Source organism: Peromyscus maniculatus, chromosome 3 (assembly GCF_049852395.1).
Source record: "Peromyscus maniculatus bairdii isolate BWxNUB_F1_BW_parent chromosome 3, HU_Pman_BW_mat_3.1, whole genome shotgun sequence".
Taxonomy (NCBI): Eukaryota; Metazoa; Chordata; class Mammalia; order Rodentia; family Cricetidae; genus Peromyscus; species Peromyscus maniculatus.
In genome coordinates this window covers 31,708,214-31,729,071 of record NC_134854.1, presented here as the reverse complement: position 1 = coordinate 31,729,071, position 20,858 = coordinate 31,708,214, and the positions used below count along the sequence as shown (strand labels likewise).

Genomic DNA, 20,858 nt, shown 5'->3' with positions numbered 1-20,858 from the left:
TTCTCTGGTCCATTTATTTGGCAAGCTGGCTGGGTACTCTGAGCTTCATGCCAAAGCAGTAATCCCTGAGATTGTCCCTGTCACTCATTCGGTCCTTCCTTCTAGTCGAGCTTTCCCATATTTATCTGGAAGCAATGCCCCATCTTTTTCTGTTCTTAAATTGTGCTGTTACAGCTGTGATCTGACCATCCTTATCCATGTCTTCCTAATACTTCAAATTCACTACAGGATGTTGGAAATCTTCTTCAAAGAGATATGCCTCATAAAACAGTTACACCGTATGTTCTCATTTTTGAATTGCCCATCTAATGTTGAACTTGTGACTTCTACCATCCATGCCTTTTAACAGGATTCATCACTCAAAGAGAGATCCAGACTGTCTTTACAGTGCAGGAGGAAGAGGAGCTGGAGAGAAGCCCAGCCTTTAAAGGACAGTTGGATGTATTGTCACACATCCCTTACTCCATCCATGGTGTTTCATTTCAAAAGTTAGGTTTAGTTTTGGTAGGAGCCATTCATGTCCAAAATACTGGAGGATATTATATAGCCAGAAATATAAAATGAGCATACATATCCCTTAGTAAATATAGATTCTCTCTCGAGTTTAGGAAGCACAGCACAGGCAGGATGTATCAGACTTCCCCTGGTAGAAGTAGATAATCCATTAGAATAGTCGGTGCCATTACTCTTTCTCTTTTCTTCCTTTCTGTTTTAACAGCCTAAAGTTTATTTCCTTCATAAGGATCCTAGAACATAAAATCATGGAAAGAATTTATTTTTTTAAAGAAAGGAATGGCAGTCACCACATAGACCAAGCTGGCTTAGAACTTGCTATACACACCAAACGGGCTCCAAACTCAGAGATCCAACTGACTCTACCTCTTGAGTGCTAGAATTAAAACATTCACCACCGTGCACAGTGAAAAAGATTTTTTTAATTATATAAATGTGTTGCCAATCACAAAAATTAATTGCCATGGAGTGAGCGAGGGATTAAAGTGCACATGCAGAGTCCTGTGATGGTTTCAGCCACGTGCTTTCAAAAGTCATACCTAGAAATCCTCATCCAGGAAAGCTGGAATGTGACATTATTCAATGCAGGGCCTTGGCAAACTAGTTAAAGGAGGCCCGTAGGATGACCCTAATCCAATCTACTTTGTTTCCTGCAAAGCAGAATTTGAGACACACAGGGAGGCATCAGGGCGAGAGACGGCACAGAGGAATGAGCATGCAGAGAGGCAGCTTGAGAAGAGTTTAGGACCAAGCCCAGGGGAGGGCCTCAGAGCCAGCCCTCTGATGCTTCGCTCTTCCACATGACAGGGACAAAATAAGTGTTGGTTGTCTCCAACCACTCTGTGGTCTGTGTTACAGTGTCCCAGGGAACAGTACAAACACAAAAGAGATTGTAGGCATGTTGGTCATGTGAAGATATAAGATGCTCAGTCAAAAGACATTTATAGCTATTATTGTTTAAATTATTTAGTCAAATTAATACAAATATAGTAGAAGAGTTTTACTGTTGGTTAGCTAAATTATGGTCTGCTCCTTCAATTTCATTAAAGAGAAATTTCATTTGTTTAGCTTTTTTTGTTTTTGTTTTTTGAGACAGGGTTTTTGGAGCCTTTCTTGGAACTCACTCTGTAGTCCAGGCTGGCCTCGAACTCATGATCCACCTGCCTCTGCCTCCCGAGTGCTGGGACACAATTTGTTTTTCAAATAATTTAGACTAACAGAAAAATTTACATACACGTGCATACATGTGCATGTATGTTCATGTTTATTAGTGCATATATACATATATTCATGTGTTAACTTGTAGAAATGATTTCTGATTACAATTATACTTAAGAAATTTAAAATTTGTTAACATTTATTCATGTTCAATGACAATTTTACTTTCTTTAAAAGTATGAATTATTGTTTCAATGAAGTTCAGAAAGTCTTACAGGTCAATTCAAATGATGTTATAAAGATAAAATAGAAACAGTGTTGAGATAGTCATTTTTTTTACCCATCAGTAAGCTGTATGGATTATGTATCAACCGACTCATCTTCCATTTTCTGTGTAACTGCAGGAAAGTTGTTCAGGATCCCTGGGCTTCATTGTCCTTAACTAAAACTGGGATTCATGAGACAACTCAACAGAGCAATTGCATGTATTCATTAATTGTTATTCATTTTTCATTTTGGGGTCCTTGTTTTGTCTTTTCTGCACATAGCCCTGGCTTCCCTGAAACTCACTACATGGATCAGACTGGCCTCAAACTCATAGATATCCCAAGCCTTTCCTTTCTGAGTGCTGGGATTAAAAGCCCACAATACCATGACCTATGGTTATCCTTTCTTAGAATAAACATGTCTTTATTGTTTTGAATGCTTCCAGACTGCTTAACTTTCATACTATTCTGCATCCTATACCATCCCATACATTATGCCAACATCTCAAGTATTAGTTCATTCCTGATGAAGACATACTTCCAAGAATTGAAACCCACACTTGGAGATAAACAGAGGCAGCTTTAGTAAAATTGGTTTTGAATAGTAATGTGTACACATCCATTGTATATACATACAAATTTTGATTTTTAATCAGCCCTTATTGCTGTGGGACGGTCTATATGTCAAATTGCTCTGATTGGTCAATAAATAAAACACTGATTGGCCAGTGGCCAGGCAGGAAGTAGGTGGGGCAAGAAGAGAGGAGAATTCTGGGAAGCGGAAGGCTGAAGAAGGGAGACACCGCCAGCCGCCGCCATGACCAGCAGCATGTGAAGACGCCAGTAAGCCACCAGCCACGTGGCAAGGTATAGATTTATGGAAATGGACTAATTTAAGATATAAGAACAGTTAGCAAGAAGCCTGCCACAGCCATACAGTTTGTAAGCAATATAAGTCTCTGTGTTTACTTGGTTGAGTCTGAGCGGCTGTGGGACTGGCGGGTGACAGAGATTTGTCCTGACTGTGGGCAAGGCAGGAAAACTCTAGCTACACCTTATGATTTTTGTAGTGTCCTAGTTTAAAAAACAAACAAACATGGTGGCGCACGCCTTTAATCCCAGCACTCGGGAGGCAGAGCCAGGCGGATCTCTGTGAGTTCGAGGCCAGCCTGGGCTACCAAGTGAGCTCCAGGAAAGGCGCAAAGCTACACAGAGAAACCCTGTCTCGAAAAACCAAAAAAAAAAAAAAAAAAAAAAAAAAAACAAACAAACAAACAAACTGTATTTTACTGGCAAAATTTTAGCAAACCTTCAAGTGCCTAAAATAAAACAAACAAACCCCTGAAGGTTAGTGACAATTCTGAACTTTGAAATATTAAACAAAACTGGGCATTTGGCATACAACTTCTGACATGTATGATACAAGTATGACTTCAACTGTGTTATTTGTCAAAAATTAATGCTGTTAAGGTCCTGCAATCTGAGTCACTTTGGTAAAATGTTATTCTACACTATAGCTTTGAATGTTCATAACAGTTAAGAACGGGGGAAAAAAACTCCTTGAAATGCAGTCCCTGGGTCCAGGTGCACGGTGCTACTCTCTGAATTGTATCTGGGAAAGAATTCCGAGAATCTGCTCCTTTTGGTTCCCTCTCAGATGGTTGAAATTTTGATTTCCAATGATGTTCAAAATATTTCTAGCAGTCATACGGTTGCCATTTGGTTTTATTGAAACAGTGCAAAAAGAGATGGGTTAGTAGGATAAACAAAGAGGATTCAGAGAGCTATTGATTCAAAACAGATTCTTTTACCAGCTTAGCTCAAATTCATTTTGCATTTGCAAAGCATGGTCAAGAAAGTTAAGCCACCAAGAGGCACATGCTGTAAAAACACATTGCATTGAAGGCCTTGGCAATCTCAGAACATGAGAGTAGAGTGCAGCAGTCAAAATGCACAGATCATATTTTATTTTTCTCATCAGCTTACCTAATACCAAATATATTACATATTTTCCAGCATCTCTCCAGTAATAGTTATAGTAAAGGTTATTATCACTTCATATCTCTCCCAAAAATATTGCAGTGATATTATAGTTTAGCCTTGACACATCAAGTGAAGAGATGTACTAACTTCCACAAGAGAAGAAAATCAAGCTCTGATTAATGTTGTAAGAAATGTCCTTTACTATCAGATGAATGACAACATACCCAACTGTGTGTGTGTGTGTGTATACACTCGAGGTGGGGGCAGGTAGCTTCTTTACCACAGCCCTCACTATGTGCAATAGCTGCTGTTAATATATGTTTGTTTCCATTGGGGCAGAGTAATGATGGGTTGAATCTCCCCAAATGCACAGGAGAATAAGGAGATCGTTACTTTTCCATATAATGCTATAGCTAGAGGCAGAAACTATGTTAGCTCAATGTAATATAACATGTGGTTACTTATGGGTGATGATACAGTTTCAAACAGAAATCAAGCACTCTCTTGGCCACTTTAATAATGCTATATTCTCAAGGTATATAATATTACCTTCTGGTTTTGACTTACTTTTCTTCCTGTATTCTTGCACTGAACTGGGTACTGAGAAGACAGTGCTTTTCCAAAATAATTTGTTTCAAGACATTCTATTTCCAAGGGAATTGTGGAATCAGCCAGACAGGAAAGGGTGACCCACATTTTAGAAACCACAGAGCATACACAAGGAAATTACAGTTTACTATTTTTGTAAATGTGAAGGTCAATTTTTATTGTGATTTCCATTCTATCTTGAAGTCCTGATGGCTACATGCCCACATGCTTCATCCTTGTGGTTTCTAGCATCACAAGAGCACTTTGAAAAGAATTACTGTCCACAAATCCCCACTGACTACTATTTACTCAAGATCCAGTACAGAATTTCCATGAAACTGCCCAAGTGTTACTGCACAAATCAGGTGTCGAATGAAATATACTTTTTCCTCTTAATCTTTCTTTCAGATTAGTTATTTATATTATTTCTTAAAATAATAATGGTCTTTGCTTATGTTTATCAAGAGAAAAATGTTACAAATCTTAACTAGTCATCTAATCTTTATCTCAAAATAATATGTAAAGAAAAAGATGGCAAAGTGGATACCTAAATTAAAGTATAAAAATAACAAAAAAATTATGCTTCCAGCAAAAAATATATACATTGAGACAATGCCTAAATGAGGTTGAACAATAAATAAAAAGAATTTAAATATATTTTCAATGCATAAACATACTTTCAATATCTGAGCAAGGAAAGTCAATATTAAAGAGCCAGATGCATTAAACAGAAGAATAATATAGAACATACTCTAATGTTAGGTAGAACTAAAATAAAATCATTTCATTGAAATAAAATCATTGTGCTTTTATTTTATTAAATAAAAATTTCTAGGGAGAATTAAGAATTCACAAGAACATTATGTCTTATTAAAACATAAAAAAATATGAAAATGCATGCTCAAAATGCTGCTTCCACACACTGAACTCCATAGTTCAGTGAGATTACCAAGTCCTACTATTAACTTTAGATACTGGGTGGACCTCAATGTGTCTATCTCTCCCACACAGTCAGGGGCCACCAGCATAGTGTACCAGAAACAGCAAAGTCCAACTATTAATTTTTTCATTCTATAAGATCCATAAACATTTGTAATGAAATTTGAAAATCTGAGGTTGCTCTCCTACAGATACACTTCTGAATTTAAAATTATATTACACATTATGACATGAGATTTTTGTAGTAGCTGAAATAACTGGATGTGAGCTAGAAATCAAATCTCAGATGTCAGGAGAGAGAGAGAGAGAGAGAGAGAGAGAGAGAGAGAGAGAGAGAGAGAGAGAGAGAGAGAGAGAGAAGAGATATTGAAATGAATAATTTTGTAAACCATATAAAAGCTCAGTAGAATATTTTCCCATCCTGGCAACTGAAAATACTGATTTATTCATGCAACCAAATGTACTCAATGGTTTGTCATTGCATTTAGTATAAAATTTAGGTAAGTTGTCAGACAAGTATCACTATATCTTCGCTGTTCTGACAAAATTAATTGGATAACCATATAACTCTATTGTGGTCCAGATCATAAGAGAGGACTAAACCAAAGTTTTCACTTACTATCTACAACTTGGTTACATAAAACAATAATACTGAGATACCAACTTTGGTCAATATTCAGCGTTGATTTTTTTTTTAATAATTAATGACTCAATAGCATAGCAAGTCCACCTTTGCTTCTTCCACTGCCAGCTGGTGATTACTGGAGTTAATGTCTCGATGAATCCAGAAAAGTACGACACTGGTGCAGCACTAGCAGTAGTCATCTCTGTTTGGTGGAATAATTCAAATGGAAAATTTCCTAGTGAGATCAAAGAGATCATCATTCCTTCCTTGTTATCATTTGTGGTGTTGGTGTGTGCTGAGGGTGCTCGTTGGTGTGGATGTGTGTACCTGGGTGTGCAGACATGCTCACATGCTGCTACTTGTGCAAACGAAGACCGAGACTGCCGCCCACATCAGTGTCTTTCCTCTACTGCTCCCCACCTTTGTCGTTTGGCATCGGGTCTCTCGCTGAACTTGAAGCTCGTAGGCAAGATGCCCAATGAGCTTCAAGTATCTACTTTTCTTTGCCCACTTCAAGATAGGATTCTGGAAGTGCTCTGCCACTCAGACTTTTTCTTTGGGTCCTAGGCATCCAATCCCTGCTGGTCTCCGCTTGCATTGTAGAAACCTTAGCAAGTGATTCATCTCCTCATTCAGAGAAACATTGTTTTAATCTTAACTCCCTACATAAAACTTAAAATGTTAGGAAAAAATGAATGACTTGGTTCTGAATGAGTGTTATGCATTTCTTTATTTGCTGGTCTAGTAAATGGGATATTGTAGTTTATAATGACACACTGACTCTGACCTAACTTCAACCAGGTATCTCTGAAGAGCCACTCAATGTCTGTATGTGCATCTCTGTACTGTTCAGTTTTAGCAAAAAAACTGCTGGCATTAGAAAATCATCCTTGGCCTCTAATAGCCTATCAACTTCACTATGCTTCATGTTCTACCCTTATCGCTCTGGTTTGTCCTCAGAAAGAACCTGTCAACTCATCAGTCAGAGTTCTCTTTATCCAGAGAGTTTTACTGTGGTAGCCCCCCCCCCACAAACTTCATCCTACTTCTTGGCTGTAAATTTCCTCTTGTCCTTGTATTCTCATTGAATTCTGACTTCTCCACCCATCTGCAAATCCAACTGAAAGACACCATTAAATAGTCTCATATTAATTTTTAATATGCTGCCTGTATTTGGCAAGTAATTTGCAATGACAACCTTCAAGTGTCTGCTAATAAACAGATACATCAAGGATGGTGACTTCTGTGCTTTTTGTTCCTGGATCCATCTCCTTCATCAGGGGACAATGACACTGGTTGATGGAGCCATTCTGTACCGGAGAATTCAAATCCTTCTTCTACAATTTAGAATGCGACTGACAAGCAGATTGTCTTTTGATAATATCTGCTTACCGACAGATGTATGCCTTAGGAAACACACAGTGTGAATTTCTTCTAAATGCTAGTATTTAAAATAGATAAGACCTTTAGATATTTCTTTGTGTTTTAGATATTCTGAAACATTGATGAAGCATAAAATAGAGAACATCATTTATAATGAACTAACTTATGGTAGTCTATTTATTGACGCATTTTAACTATTTTTATGGTTTGTTCAGATTTGAAGCTATACTTCCAACCCACTGCCAACTTAATTTTATTAACAAAGTTTACATAAAGAAGAAATGGCCTTGGATAAAGGCCATTTGCCTAACAGTAAATGATAAAACACTTACAGCATTGCATACTAATGTTTGACTCCATAGTGTCTAGGATACTGTAAACTACATATTCATTTCTTAATATTTATTTGAAAAATAAAGGTGGGAAAGACAAGTAACAAAAACTAACAAAGAAAAAAGAAAGAAAAACAGAATGTAATGTGTAAAAAGAATAGAAAGGTAATTTTATAACAATGACACAGGGAAAAAAATCATTATTCAAGAGAAACAAATATGAACTAACATACATAACTCTAGCTGCACAGATCATTTGCCATTTAATATAAATTCGTGGGCTACAATATCACGTTTTGTTAATTATTCTCCTCACATGTAAGCCATTATTAAAATTATATTTTTATTAGCATTGTTATTATTGTCTATTTTCTTTATATAAAACTGTTTCCATAATAGAACAATATCACCTATTCTTTCAAACGTTAAGTCCACAAGCAAAGACTGATGTTCAAAAGAATACCAGAGAAGAAGAGATCACATGGTAACATATTACTTAGGAAGTTATTAGAATAATTCAGCAGATGAATGCTTACCAGGATGTCTTTTCCGGCCCATTTGCATTCATCTCTTCTGGTGTAAGACACTGGCCACACAATCTAAGGACAGAAAGAATCGTGTTTATGCCAATTAAATTTGCCAAGAGACCCAGCATTTTATAATCTTTGTATTTGTTCGGGACAACTATGGAAAATAAATACTATATGGAGGAAGAGGTCAAATGTGACCTTCTTTTAACAACAGCAAATGAATTTCTGTGTTAAGTCATGCAGTTTCCATCTATCCACTGTTCTTTGATCCATATAAATTAGAGTTGGAAAGCAGTTAATGTGATCAATAGATGGAGGAGTGTGACATGGAAAGAGCTGCTGCCCTGGGTGGGAAAGGAAGGCCATCCTTGGAAAATATGAGGATCTAGGTGAAAATTGGCAGAGAGCATGTCTCATGTTCTTCCAAATTCCTCAGTATTTATCATGAAGTAGTGATTTTGAAAATTTATCACTAGCGTACTCTGAAAATATCTCTCTGAACCAAATTCCAGGCTGACACACTAGAGCGAGACCTGAAATGTTTGGCAAACACAGCTTCCAAAGTCATCTCTTTCTCTGTTGCTCTCTTTCTTTCTGTCTCCACCTGAAAATACGGAATATTTAAGAATAACAACATATGTTTTGAGAAGATAAAAGTGGAAACAAAGAAAAAATATAGCTCTGAAAAACTGCTTCTTTGACAGGCATGGTGTTCCTTAGCTAAAGAGCCTAGTATTTGGGATACAGAGGCAAAAAGACTTGCCAGGGCTCCGCACACCTCATGAGTTCAAGGCCAGGCTGATCTACATACATAGTGAGTCAGACAAGCCAGGGCTCCATATACAGAGTGAGTCACAGTGAGTGAGGGCTCCATATACAGAGTGAGTCACAGTGAGTGAGGGCTCTGTATACACGGTAAACCAGGGCAGCCAGGGCTCCATATACAGAGTGAGTCAGAGTGAGTCAGGACAGTCGGGGCTGCCTGTATACAGTGAGATTCTCCCCTCCTCCCGGTGTGTGTGTGTGTGTGTGTGTGTGTGTGTGTGTGTGTGTGTGTGTGTGTGTGTGTTCAGTACAACTATAAAGCCAACATATAAAGAGTGATTTTAGGGCTAGGCTAGACTGCATACACAGAGTGAGGGGGAGTCAGGCCACACAGGGCTACATGTACAGAGTAAGTCAGGACAACCAGGACTACATAGCAAGACAGTGTCTTACAAAAACAAATAACAAAAATCATGCAAAACCTAAACTACTTAAATGATTTTAAGTGGGTTTTAATTCTTCCAGTTGTGAATCTGGTCACAGTAGACCATGCTACTGGTAGTGGCTTATTCAGTTGCATATGTTTTCTCTATAATAGCAATACAAGTACTCTTATCCAAATTTCAATACAAAAATTCCCAAATTCCATGAACAATTTCAATGGGTCTTATCTGCACTGGGCAGAACAATTTATCATTCCTGCATCAGCTTTATTTTCTAGTAATATTTGTTCATGTCAGGGGGAAATGTCATTCGTTAAATAAAAATCCAGAGTCAGGGGCAGTTTATTATTTATGTGTCCTAGAAAGCTTTCAGTCTTAGAATGACTGATCATCATTCATTTGAAGCCTTGGGATAATTCACTGTAAATGGTCACACACTCTGGCAAAGTTTGAGATTTTAATCCAGGGAATTGGTTCCCTGAATGCAGCAAACTAATAAACAAGAGTTGAGGAATCATTGAAATAACATGATGCCTTGAAAAATGCATTCCAACTTCATGTCAAAAATATGATGCTTAAAAAGACAGTGGGTACACCATCATTTTTTATCATTAAGTTCTTCATTCAGTGTGTACTCTTTTAGGTGATTTTCTGCCCATTTGTGTCTGTGTATCTAAATTAAAATTCATGTTAAATGTGTTCCACATGATATAGCCACATAGTGAAAACATTAAAAAAATAGTACATTTATCATCTTTATCAATGAACATCACTCTGAATCTTGACATTCTAGAGGGGTGGCAGGACAAAACCACAGTCCATCTGTCTTCAGGTTGATGCTTGAGGTCAGGAGAATTTTCTTTTGAAGTTAACAATGGATGAGGAAAAAATATGTTTCTCTAACAGTAAACTAAGATTTGTAGGACATCATAGTGAACTTCTAGCTAAGTTCTGCTAAAATTATAGATTTTATTCATATATATGTACATATATATGAACATATATTGATTTTAGAAGACACAATGTTTTCTAGTTCTTGATCATTCTTTCTAAGCTATTTTAAGCTTATTTTATATTTTTCTTCTCCATATAATATTAATAAAATAATTTTATATGCATATTACATTTCAGTGTTTTTTTTAACCCCAAAATAGTTATATTTTCATGGCTTAGTTTCATACTCTATTATTTAAGGTATTTCTTGACCTACTTTACGTGTGTGTGTGTGTGTGTGTGTGTGTGTGTGTGTGTGTGTGTGTATGCAGATGTGTGGATACCAGAAGTTAAAATTGTGTATCTTTCCTAATTGTTCTCCATCCTATTTTTAAGGTGGGTCTCTGAACTTTGAGCTCATAGATATGCCCAGAGTGGCTGACTATCAAGTCACTGGTATCCCCTTGTCTCAACCTTTTAAAAGTTAGGAATGCAGGAGTGCTCTAAGACCCCAGTATTTTATTTGGGTCTGATGACTGAACACTGGCCATCTTGGCTGCCCATCAAGCACTTTTGGGGATGAGATATTTTACCAGCCTTACATTTATTCTTTATAAGAATTCTATATATATATTTCTAGTATAGTTCTGAGAATTAAATTCAGAGACCTATGTATAGTAGAGAAGAACTCTATACCATTAATTAATACTTCTTATGAATGTTCTTATTAATCATTTAGATTAAATAGAATGCATTTATTATCTTCAGGAAAATGATCTTTCTCTGATTCTTCCTAACCTGAGCACACAGTTATATTTTTGCCTCAAAAATTGGTCGGCTCAATGGTCACCTTTAAGTTAACACATTTATTTTTACTGTTGTAAAACCAAGAACTATTTATGACATTATGTTCTAATTAGTTCATGTCAATATTATTTATATTTGCTATGTTTTAATGATCATTTAAGCCATGAATATTAGAACATGCCAAAAATAAATAGCCAGATATAAATTGAATTCACTGTTTTAAGTAATGTGATATAATTAACATTAATTATTCATTCATTAATGATATAATGAATGATATCTTAATCTTTGAGGTAGACCTATTTTAGAATATTAATTTGAAAGTCATGGCAAGAGTTGTAACAATATTAATGTGACAATGTTCAGGATCTTTAATTTCTTATTTATTCATTGATTCAATTATTATTATTATTATTATTATTATTATTATTATTATTATTTTGGTTTTTTGAGACAGGGTTTCTCTGTGTAGCTTTGTACCTTTCCTGGAACTCACTTTGTAGATCAGGCTGGCCTCAAACTCACAGAGATCCGCCTGCCTCTGCCTCCCAAGTGCTGGGATTAAAGGCGTGAGCCACCACCGCCTGGCTGATTCAATTATTTTTATTAACAGTCTAAATAGAAGACACTGTTATGTGTATGTTGGTTAGCTTATGGCCTGTGATAACTTGTACCCATACTATATAAGCATTTGGCTCTTGGATGTGTCTCACTTATAAAATTATAAGATTTTGATGTGATGATTTGGTTCTTTTAAATTTTAGATACAATTTATTTCATTAGTAAAATTCATAAGATATATGTAAAAGAAAATGTTAAATACATGATTTACATAATCAGAGGCAATATGTGGTCATATATTTTCTATCTCTCTATATATCTAGCTATCATTTATCATACATCTATCTACCTATTTTTCTATCTGTCTGTCTGTCTATCAATCTATCATCTATATATTTATCTACCTATCTATCTATCTAATCTCTCATCTACCTAGCTAATCTAATATCTATTGTCTATATACCTATTTCAATATATGTAAATGAAATTTACAAAATAATAAAAGCTACTCAGAAAATTTTAACAAATATAATATCCTAAAGTTATAATACCGAATATTCTAGGTTTCCAATTCACTTCATGAAGAATGATGCTTTGGGATAAAATATCCACACCAAAATTCTCTTTATTTTGTCACCATTTAAAAAATCTTTGAAAGAAAAAAATTATCATTTCATTGCTATTACCTGAGGATGTTTAAATGTCACCCAGTTTCCAGAATCAGAGCTAGAAGCACCCGGTTCGGTGTCAGCATCACAATTTTACTATAAAATATACCATATCTGAATGCAATTTCATATGAATATACGTATTAATTTCAGCTTACTCTATATATGTATCTGAACTTTTGTGTTTAGGTAATAAAAAGAGAAAATGACAAATTTAAAGTTATATCAAGCTGTACCAATGTCTCTGGGAGCCCTGCCTTTTTCTGAAGGGAAGAGAAGAGTATTGGGGATCAAGCTGGAGAGAGGGTCTTGGAGGGGAGGAGGAAGGGAAAGTATGGTAGCGTGTGACATATGAGAGATGAATAAAAAGGTAATAAAGTTATGTCATACTAAAGAAATGACAATTTAAATATAAATACTTGTTTTATAGCCAGAGAAATACTCTCAAAGCAGAACAGAACCTTTTCATAGTTCATTTACTTTTAAGAAGTTGTCATCCAGTGTGTTCTCCATGAATAGCTCAGCACACCACATTAATGCCTTCAGTGGTATGGGGCAGAGCCACACCCACAGATACTGATAAGCATGTTCAGGGAAGCAGCTGTAGAAAGCCTTTGTTCCTCAGGGGATTTCTGCTGGAAAACTAAGGGAATTTGGTTGACTTATGGTAGAGCATGTAAATGTAGCAAAACAATTCTGTCTACCATGCCAATCTGTTTGTTTTAAAATTCATATAGTTCATTATTGAAATGAGCCAGAAGTCTAAAGGAATATTATTAAAAATAGCTTCCTCCTTAAGTCTAAATAATCAAATTTGCAAATATCTGGTGCCAGTGCCCTGAAATATGATTTTTAGATAAGGGTTTACAAACTTCTTATTTACAAAGAATTATTGTAAATATTGTAGACATTATGGGTCATATGATTTGTCACAATTTCTCATCTCTGTTGTATCATGTAACATAGAAACATATACAAATGAATAGGAGTGCCTGTGCTTGAATAAAACTATGCACAAATGCCAGAAGGCCATCAGTTGACTCAGGTGACAATTGCTTGATGTATCCTTAGCTAGCCAGCACCATGGGAAGAAGGGCAAACTTACACAAATACATATACGTATGAATACATAGCTATACTGTATTTCTCTAACATTTCAGGTTTTTAGGGTATTATTTTTTACTGGAAGAATAAGCTAAAGTTTGTTATTTTTAACCAATGGCCATCAAAATTACTATTATTTCTTCCAATTTGATATATGGCTTAGTACATCTAATAGCATATTGCTATCATTCATTTTATATATATTTGGAAAAAACATCCTTTTTAAATATTGTTCTGTAAGTTGTCCTGATATAGCTAGAGAATGTCATAAAAACTTCAGTGTTTAAAAATAATTGGAATATATATATATACACACACACACATATATATATAAACTTATATATATATTAGAATAAAGATACCTTTTGATAATCTTTAATATTCACCAAGTTGAATGAAAATATATGATCCTTTGCTCCAACATACAGCCTACTCCGTTCCTCATCCAAAAGGAAAGTGTGGTAACTGGAGCTATTGGCCAAGCCATTGAAAGTGATCACATTGTTGGATTCCAACATTTCTGAAAGGCAATGAAGCAAGACAATGGGGATGAATGTGAGGTCCTTCACAAACAGACGTTATTGGGGCATGATAATTTAATGTTCTACTGTGATGGCGGTCAGTGCTTATTCATGGTATTAAGAAATATACAGGTACCAACTATATGTACATACATACACCCCCACATGCCCATTATATATATATATATATATATATATATATATATATATATATATATATATATATATACACACACACACACACATACACACACACACATATATAATCACATTAGAGTAATAGGTCATTCTTCAGTGATCAAAAAATAAAGGAAATAGAAAAGTTTAATAGTTTAATACCAGGGGTTTATGTACAAGTTATGCCTTATTTCAATCAACTTTATTGAGGTGTACAGCATTCCATATACACTTTCTAGGGAAAAACAGATATAAGAAGCATAAATTTTCACACAATGGGATTCAGTCATCATGAAGCTAATCAGGAAATGTTGCACAAAGGTAACATAGTAACCTTAAATGAGTCACAAGTTGAGTGCTGAAGACCTTGTGATCTAGAAAACCATAGCTCTTCTGAGATCTCAGCCCCAGAACATTATTTCCCTTGCTAAACATATATCTGGTTTTAGACAAGGAACCAAGTTCCTACTCCATATATCAGGGCCTCAGGGAAAGTTCTGGATCGGCCTAACCCTCTACACAGTAGAATGATCAACATTGTATATGTGCTTCTTTAATGGAATGATGGTTCAATCGGTTGTACCTGTCCCAAGTCATTAGCTATAATGACACTATGAGGTCAACAAGCTAGAGGGACGGTAGAGCAAGTCTCACTCAACAACCTAGATGGTTTCCCTTGTTCACCTGCAACATTTTATCATCTTTTGACCATTTAATTTTCTATACTACACAAGCAGTTTGTAATATTTAGTAGCTAAAATATGGAGACATTAAATCATTCATTTTTATACATTGTGTCTCTTTTGCAACATCTCCATGGGATAAAAATACTGCAGTATTACAAACTGGGTTCTGAATTTGTGTCCCATGTTTTTCCAGTACATAATCAATGCAACTAATAAGTTTTATGTGATCCACTGAACACAGTCTCTTCCTAAGAGAGATAGATACAGCAAAGCAAATCTTGAGCAAATCTCCCAACTCACAGGAAAAAACTAGGTATGTTAGAAATTGCCATGCATTTCCTATGTCTTTACCTTTTTATAACAAATATGAGTTCATCGGAGGAATAATGGTCAAGCTCTTTAGTGTGTGGGTAGTAAGTATATAGTATTAGACCAGAGCCGTTTCCACTTATTGGACCCTATTACACCTCCCTTTGTCTTCTGGAATGCATGATAACATGATCTGCCTTCATGCATTCTTTGCCCTTTGATGTCATTGTCTGAGATTCCTACAGCTACATGATACCTTAAAAAAAATCTACTCCTACGATCTACTGATCTTTGTAATTTTAAAAACTATAATACACAAATTGTCAGGGAGCCCAAATTTATAGGTAGCTAAGCAAATTTAAAACATCAGCTCATCCTATATCCATTTTAAGAAACATTAAGCAATGGAATGCTCAACTGAGACATGGATCTTAATTACAAACACATTGGAAATATGCAAGGGAGCTATAAGTATCAAGTATGAGAAGTTACGGTAAAAGCATTGCTATTGTTTTGAGAGTTTCCCTGTTATAAGAGAAGGACCTTCACCAGAGTACCTTTGAATTAAGAGAGCGTTCTATAATCAATTCTTTACACCTTGGGCCTCAGCATTGTGTAAGGTGGGATGAACAATGTCTCCCAAGAGTTATTACAAATATGAGTACAGAACAGTAATTTACATAGTAAGCACTCAATTAACGATTGTCTATATGTACAAGTAAAAATTAAATACAAGTATGGCTGATCTTTGAATCGTAAGGAGTTAGGGGTCATGGAATACACTGAAAATAACACATTTTCATCTGTCTTACCAAGAGTTCTGTATTAGACACCCCATCACTGACACCAAAGCAAACCAATGTAAAGGAGAATATATTTGGACTAACAGTTTCACAGGTTGCAATTCATGTTCTATTGGTTTCATTGTTTTTAGGACTGTGGTAAGGAAGGGACATCGTGGATGAAGGGCACGGCAGAGGAAAACCGCTCACCTCATGGTAGCCAGGAAGCCAAGGGCATCAGAAAGGAGGGGTAGCAAGACATACCCTTCAAAGGTATTCCCTTAGTGATATATTTCCTACATCCAGCCCCCGCCTCCTATTTCCATGCCATACACAATACCATCATACTATGAATTCATCGATAAATTAATGCACTGATTAGGTCCAAGCCCCTATATTCTATTCACTTCTCAATGTGTGGCCTCACCTCCTCCTGCAGACTAAATCTTCAACACAAAAGGCTTTGGGGATACCATATTCAAACTATGTCAGGTGCTAGCATTAACACTGGTAATTTTATATAGGGAAGGAATAAGTAATAGAGGCATGCCATTTTTGTATACTAATACTTAACATATATATGATATTAAATATGTGGCCTTGGTATATTCTTCATTTTAAGTACAATGAAGTATTTTTGTTATATTCTATATCAATTCTAAATAACAAGCATGACTTTGTATATAATTTTAAACAATTAAATTATCCTTCCAACTGAAAACTATATTACTGGCTGAATATATGTTTGGCAAGAATTGTGCATTTTTACATATAGACAGTTAAAATTTCTGGTAGCTTATATATGAAATCACCCTGGAAACAAACTACACATTTAAAAATGTGCCTGTGAATCCAGTTCATTAAAAAAGAATATTCCTGGGTAGAAGTTCTTTTCCATTGTTCTAAAATGTACTTATTTTTCTATCAGTCCATTACCCCTAATTCTAATCTACTAAAAGCCTTTGACAAAGATATGCAAATGAAAAAAGAATCTTTTCATGGCCCTTATGTGTAGTAGGTAGCTGTTCCAGCTTTAACCTGGAAGTACTACCCTCATTGAGGCTTCCGGTAACTGTCACGCCCACCTATGGCCTGCCCCTGATGTGGGGACAAGACTTGCGCCCTTAAGACCTGAGATCCAGATGTGCCGGGTCTCTTGGTTCCTGGTGATCCTAGATGCTGGATGTAGACTGATCAGAGTTCTCCAGAGAACACCACTGGACTGCACTTCACCTCTCCTGGATCCTGTAACCTATCTCTTTACTTGTAAGTTATCCCCAAATAATCCTCCCTTTTTAACTATGTGGAGTTGCCTTAATAAATTCTCCAATACTTATGCAGTCATCACCATGAACTTTCTATACCACTTCCTGAGTTCAAATCAAACACCTTCCTCCCACCCAAATCTAGTTCTCAATATTCTGTTTTCTTTGTTTCAATTTATGGTTTTGATTTTCTTAGATGTCAACAATTCTCAAGTGCAATTGATGGCGAATGTTTTCAACTCTGAATTTGCTCCCACAAAATCCAGGTTACTACTTCTTCATTTCTGTTATTTAAACCAGTGACATAAATTGGTGTAGGAGCCAAAACAAATCCTCTGTAATGGGAGACACTGTTGAACATTCCTCTACCTTTTCACATCTCCTCAGGCTTGCACTCTATCCAACAGCAACAGATGGTATTTTTAAGAACAACATGCATTTCCATGATGTTTGTATGACCACAGTGCCTCTGAGTAGACAAAAGTTTTTGTAGTGCAATTAAGTATTAGAGCTGTAAGTCAAGATCAGTGTGAGACATCACTTCCCTTTCTTTATGATGTGTCAGCCATATTGAGAAGCAATCAAAGGATTATAATGAAGGATTCCTTTTCTTATATTTGAAAAGTAAGTTTAAGCAAGTATTCCATTTTCTGTAGTTTCAGCAAACAATAAATACATTGTCAATTATTTGTTAAATATTGTCGTGGAGAACATACTGGTCACAAGTCCATAGAGTCCACACCCAGTGAGTAGTGCTATCAACATTGTGACTCAGACAGTGTAGACAACAAATACAGCTAGAGATGGCTTAGTAGGAAATCAATTTATATCATGTTAAGCGGCATTGTAATCAGTTATGGACAGATTACATTTTCTTTGAAAAATTTAAAAATAGCTTTTAGAAATTCAAAACTTGCAGATTCTACAGACTTCCATTTAAACTTGCACAGAGGAAAATAAGAGAATATACTCGATGTGTCCTAGGAATGGACTTCAGATCCCCATGGCAGAATAACCCCAGCTGTGCATTCTACCTACTTTCCGGTTTATCAGTGCCCCAAATTGCTTTCCTGTTACCTTGCCTATCAGAGACTTTCTTGTAGATTCATTTGGGGTAAAGAAAGGAGAGAAAATAATCATAAAACATGAACACTATCAGCTATTACTTAAGATACTGAAAAATAACTATAAACTACCTTTCTTCAACATTTTAACATGTATCATACAAAATGAGTCATTTATCTTAAACTTTTACAGAATGATTCACCTCTTTGTAATAAAATTGTATAATTTCTGTGGCATTGTGATTATATTTAGTATAAACACAGACTTACACACATGGTAACATTTCAGTGACCGGGTCAAATTCTGAAAAAGGTGGTGAAGTGTATATTCATTCAAATATTCAAGATTGTCCAGAACTCAGCTTCCTCTTGTAGGATTCCAAGCCTCTGTTTGCTGCCCTTTCACATCTAAACAAGATTTGGTTTGTTTTGTTTTTCCCTTTGCATTTCTAACCAATTCATTCCCATCCCTCTCCTCCCCCCTCTCTTCTCTTCTTATGCTCCATCCTTCCCAGTTTTATAGCAGGAAGGGTCCCAGGACCCCACAAGTTGCTGGACTCAAATGAATTGCTTGTATTCATTGATGGCTTTAGGCTCATGGACTTTCCCATGACTTAAACTTTGTCCTTTTCTTACAACAAACAAGCCTTTTAAAAATCATCAAAGGCTGAGTCTATAAGATGCCAAAACATTTTGACTAAATGATGACCACCTCTAGATATTTGTAAATATTGTAAAGTCAGTGAGGTAAAATAAGTTCACCTCTGACATTTTATTGGTCCATAGATACTTCCCTCCCGCTTCTTCCTTCTTTAGCTTTGACTTTCAACTCTTTGCTATGCCCTTAGCAAAAACAAAACCAAGTAAGTAGTAGTGTCTATTATTATCAGTGATTCTTATGTCACTAAGTATTGGGTTTTAGAGCTTTCCAACAGACAGATTCTTTCCACAGCCTCCTGATGGCAAACACTGCTGTACCAGGAACTTTGTAGAGGATGACCTCTACTTCTGCTGTTTCTGGCCATTACATTTTCTCATTGCATAGGTTACTCCAACACACTGGTTACCTATAGCTTTTATTTAGCTGCTGAACCTAAGCACATATTCTCAACTTATAAATTTGGTATTACTGGACTATGTTTCAAAAACTCTCTTTTCTAATTTTAATAACAATAAGCATCAGAACATGCATATTTACATGTCATAATCTGAAGCAAACTTGCCCTATCTGCCTATGCTAAGATCTGTGGCATCTGGAAGCAGCACCCTTACCATCTTTGCCTAGCATAATTTGTTTCAAATTCTTTCAACATATTTCTTTGCATTTGCTGATGGCCTAATGTCTAATGTCTTTATTCAACTGAAAGTATATCACAACCTTTCTCTACCAGTTGCTATTTATTTGTATATGACACGAATAATCAGCTTTTATTTTAAACTTACATTGGCCACCTAATAAAGGTCCTAGCTGCTCTCAGTTGAGGCTTGGGTAAAGGTCCACTTCTGGGCTGGAACTGCAGCCATGCTTCTGGGTCCCATACTACATGCAAGCAGCAAGCATCTCAAACCATATTGTGAGAAATTAATAATATGATGCCCATGTCCTTTTAAGGCATTGAGATTGTTTTGTTTTTCCTTTTAACTTGTTATTGTTATTTTTTACAATGCTTTAACCTGTAGATGAGGCTGGACTGGAACTCATAGTTCACCTTTCACTGACTCTTAGTACTGGGATGAATAGAGAGCGTTCCTGTGCCTGGCTATTTCTACTGTTCCCAATGTGATCTGATTATTCACTTCTGTGTTTTTAATAATCATTATCATAATTCAGTAAATGCATATACAGTTCCTTGTAGGTGTGTCACCTCAGCTAAAAAATATGTAGAGTATGCCAAGCAGCAGAACCTTGATTAAAAAATGTAGAAAGATATTCTTGGGAAAGCAAAAACTAAATAAATAACAATTAAAAGAGAATACCACGTGTTAAGGAATCCAGGAGAAGAGAAAAATAATAATGCTAAAGAGAGAAAGACAATCCTTGGAAAGTAGGCTAGATAATTAAAGCTGAGCTAGCAAACAGGACTTGGATGCTCCTAAGTAGAGACATGAATAAAGACCACAGGATACAAGAAGACAAAGATATTAACAGTGTCTAGTAGACCCAAGCTGCTGAATGATGTAAAGTCATGTTAATTCATAACTTACAACATCATAAGGCAGAATTCTAATTTCTATTTTTCCTCAGTGAAGGACTCGCTCCAGCAAGCCTATTGGGAATATTCTAGATCACACAGTAAGTATGAAAGAGAATGAAGATATTTGTTTCCACCTGACATCAGAGGTCAGGCTCTCCCTCCTTTTCTTCACTGTCTTTAAGAGGAGTGCATTTGGAGGAATATTAAAAGCCAATGGTGGGGAAGTTTGGTTTCCTCTCTCTATCACGACACTTACTTTAG

General features: G+C 35.9%; 1 protein-coding gene across 3 annotated transcripts in view; it reads right to left on the bottom strand.

Moving 5' to 3' along the window:
* Nucleotides 1-20,858, bottom strand: part of Sema3a (semaphorin 3A) — a 462,166-nt gene that overhangs the window by 131,874 nt on the left and 309,434 nt on the right. For all 3 annotated transcript variants that reach the window (XM_016008089.3, XM_076566308.1, XM_076566309.1), the window contains 2 exons: nt 13,961-14,118; nt 8,324-8,386 (listed from right to left, as the gene is read on the bottom strand). In XM_016008089.3, the coding sequence (XP_015863575.1) occupies nt 8,324-8,386; nt 13,961-14,118 (221 nt within the window). The remainder of the gene's footprint in view (nt 1-8,323; nt 8,387-13,960; nt 14,119-20,858) is intronic.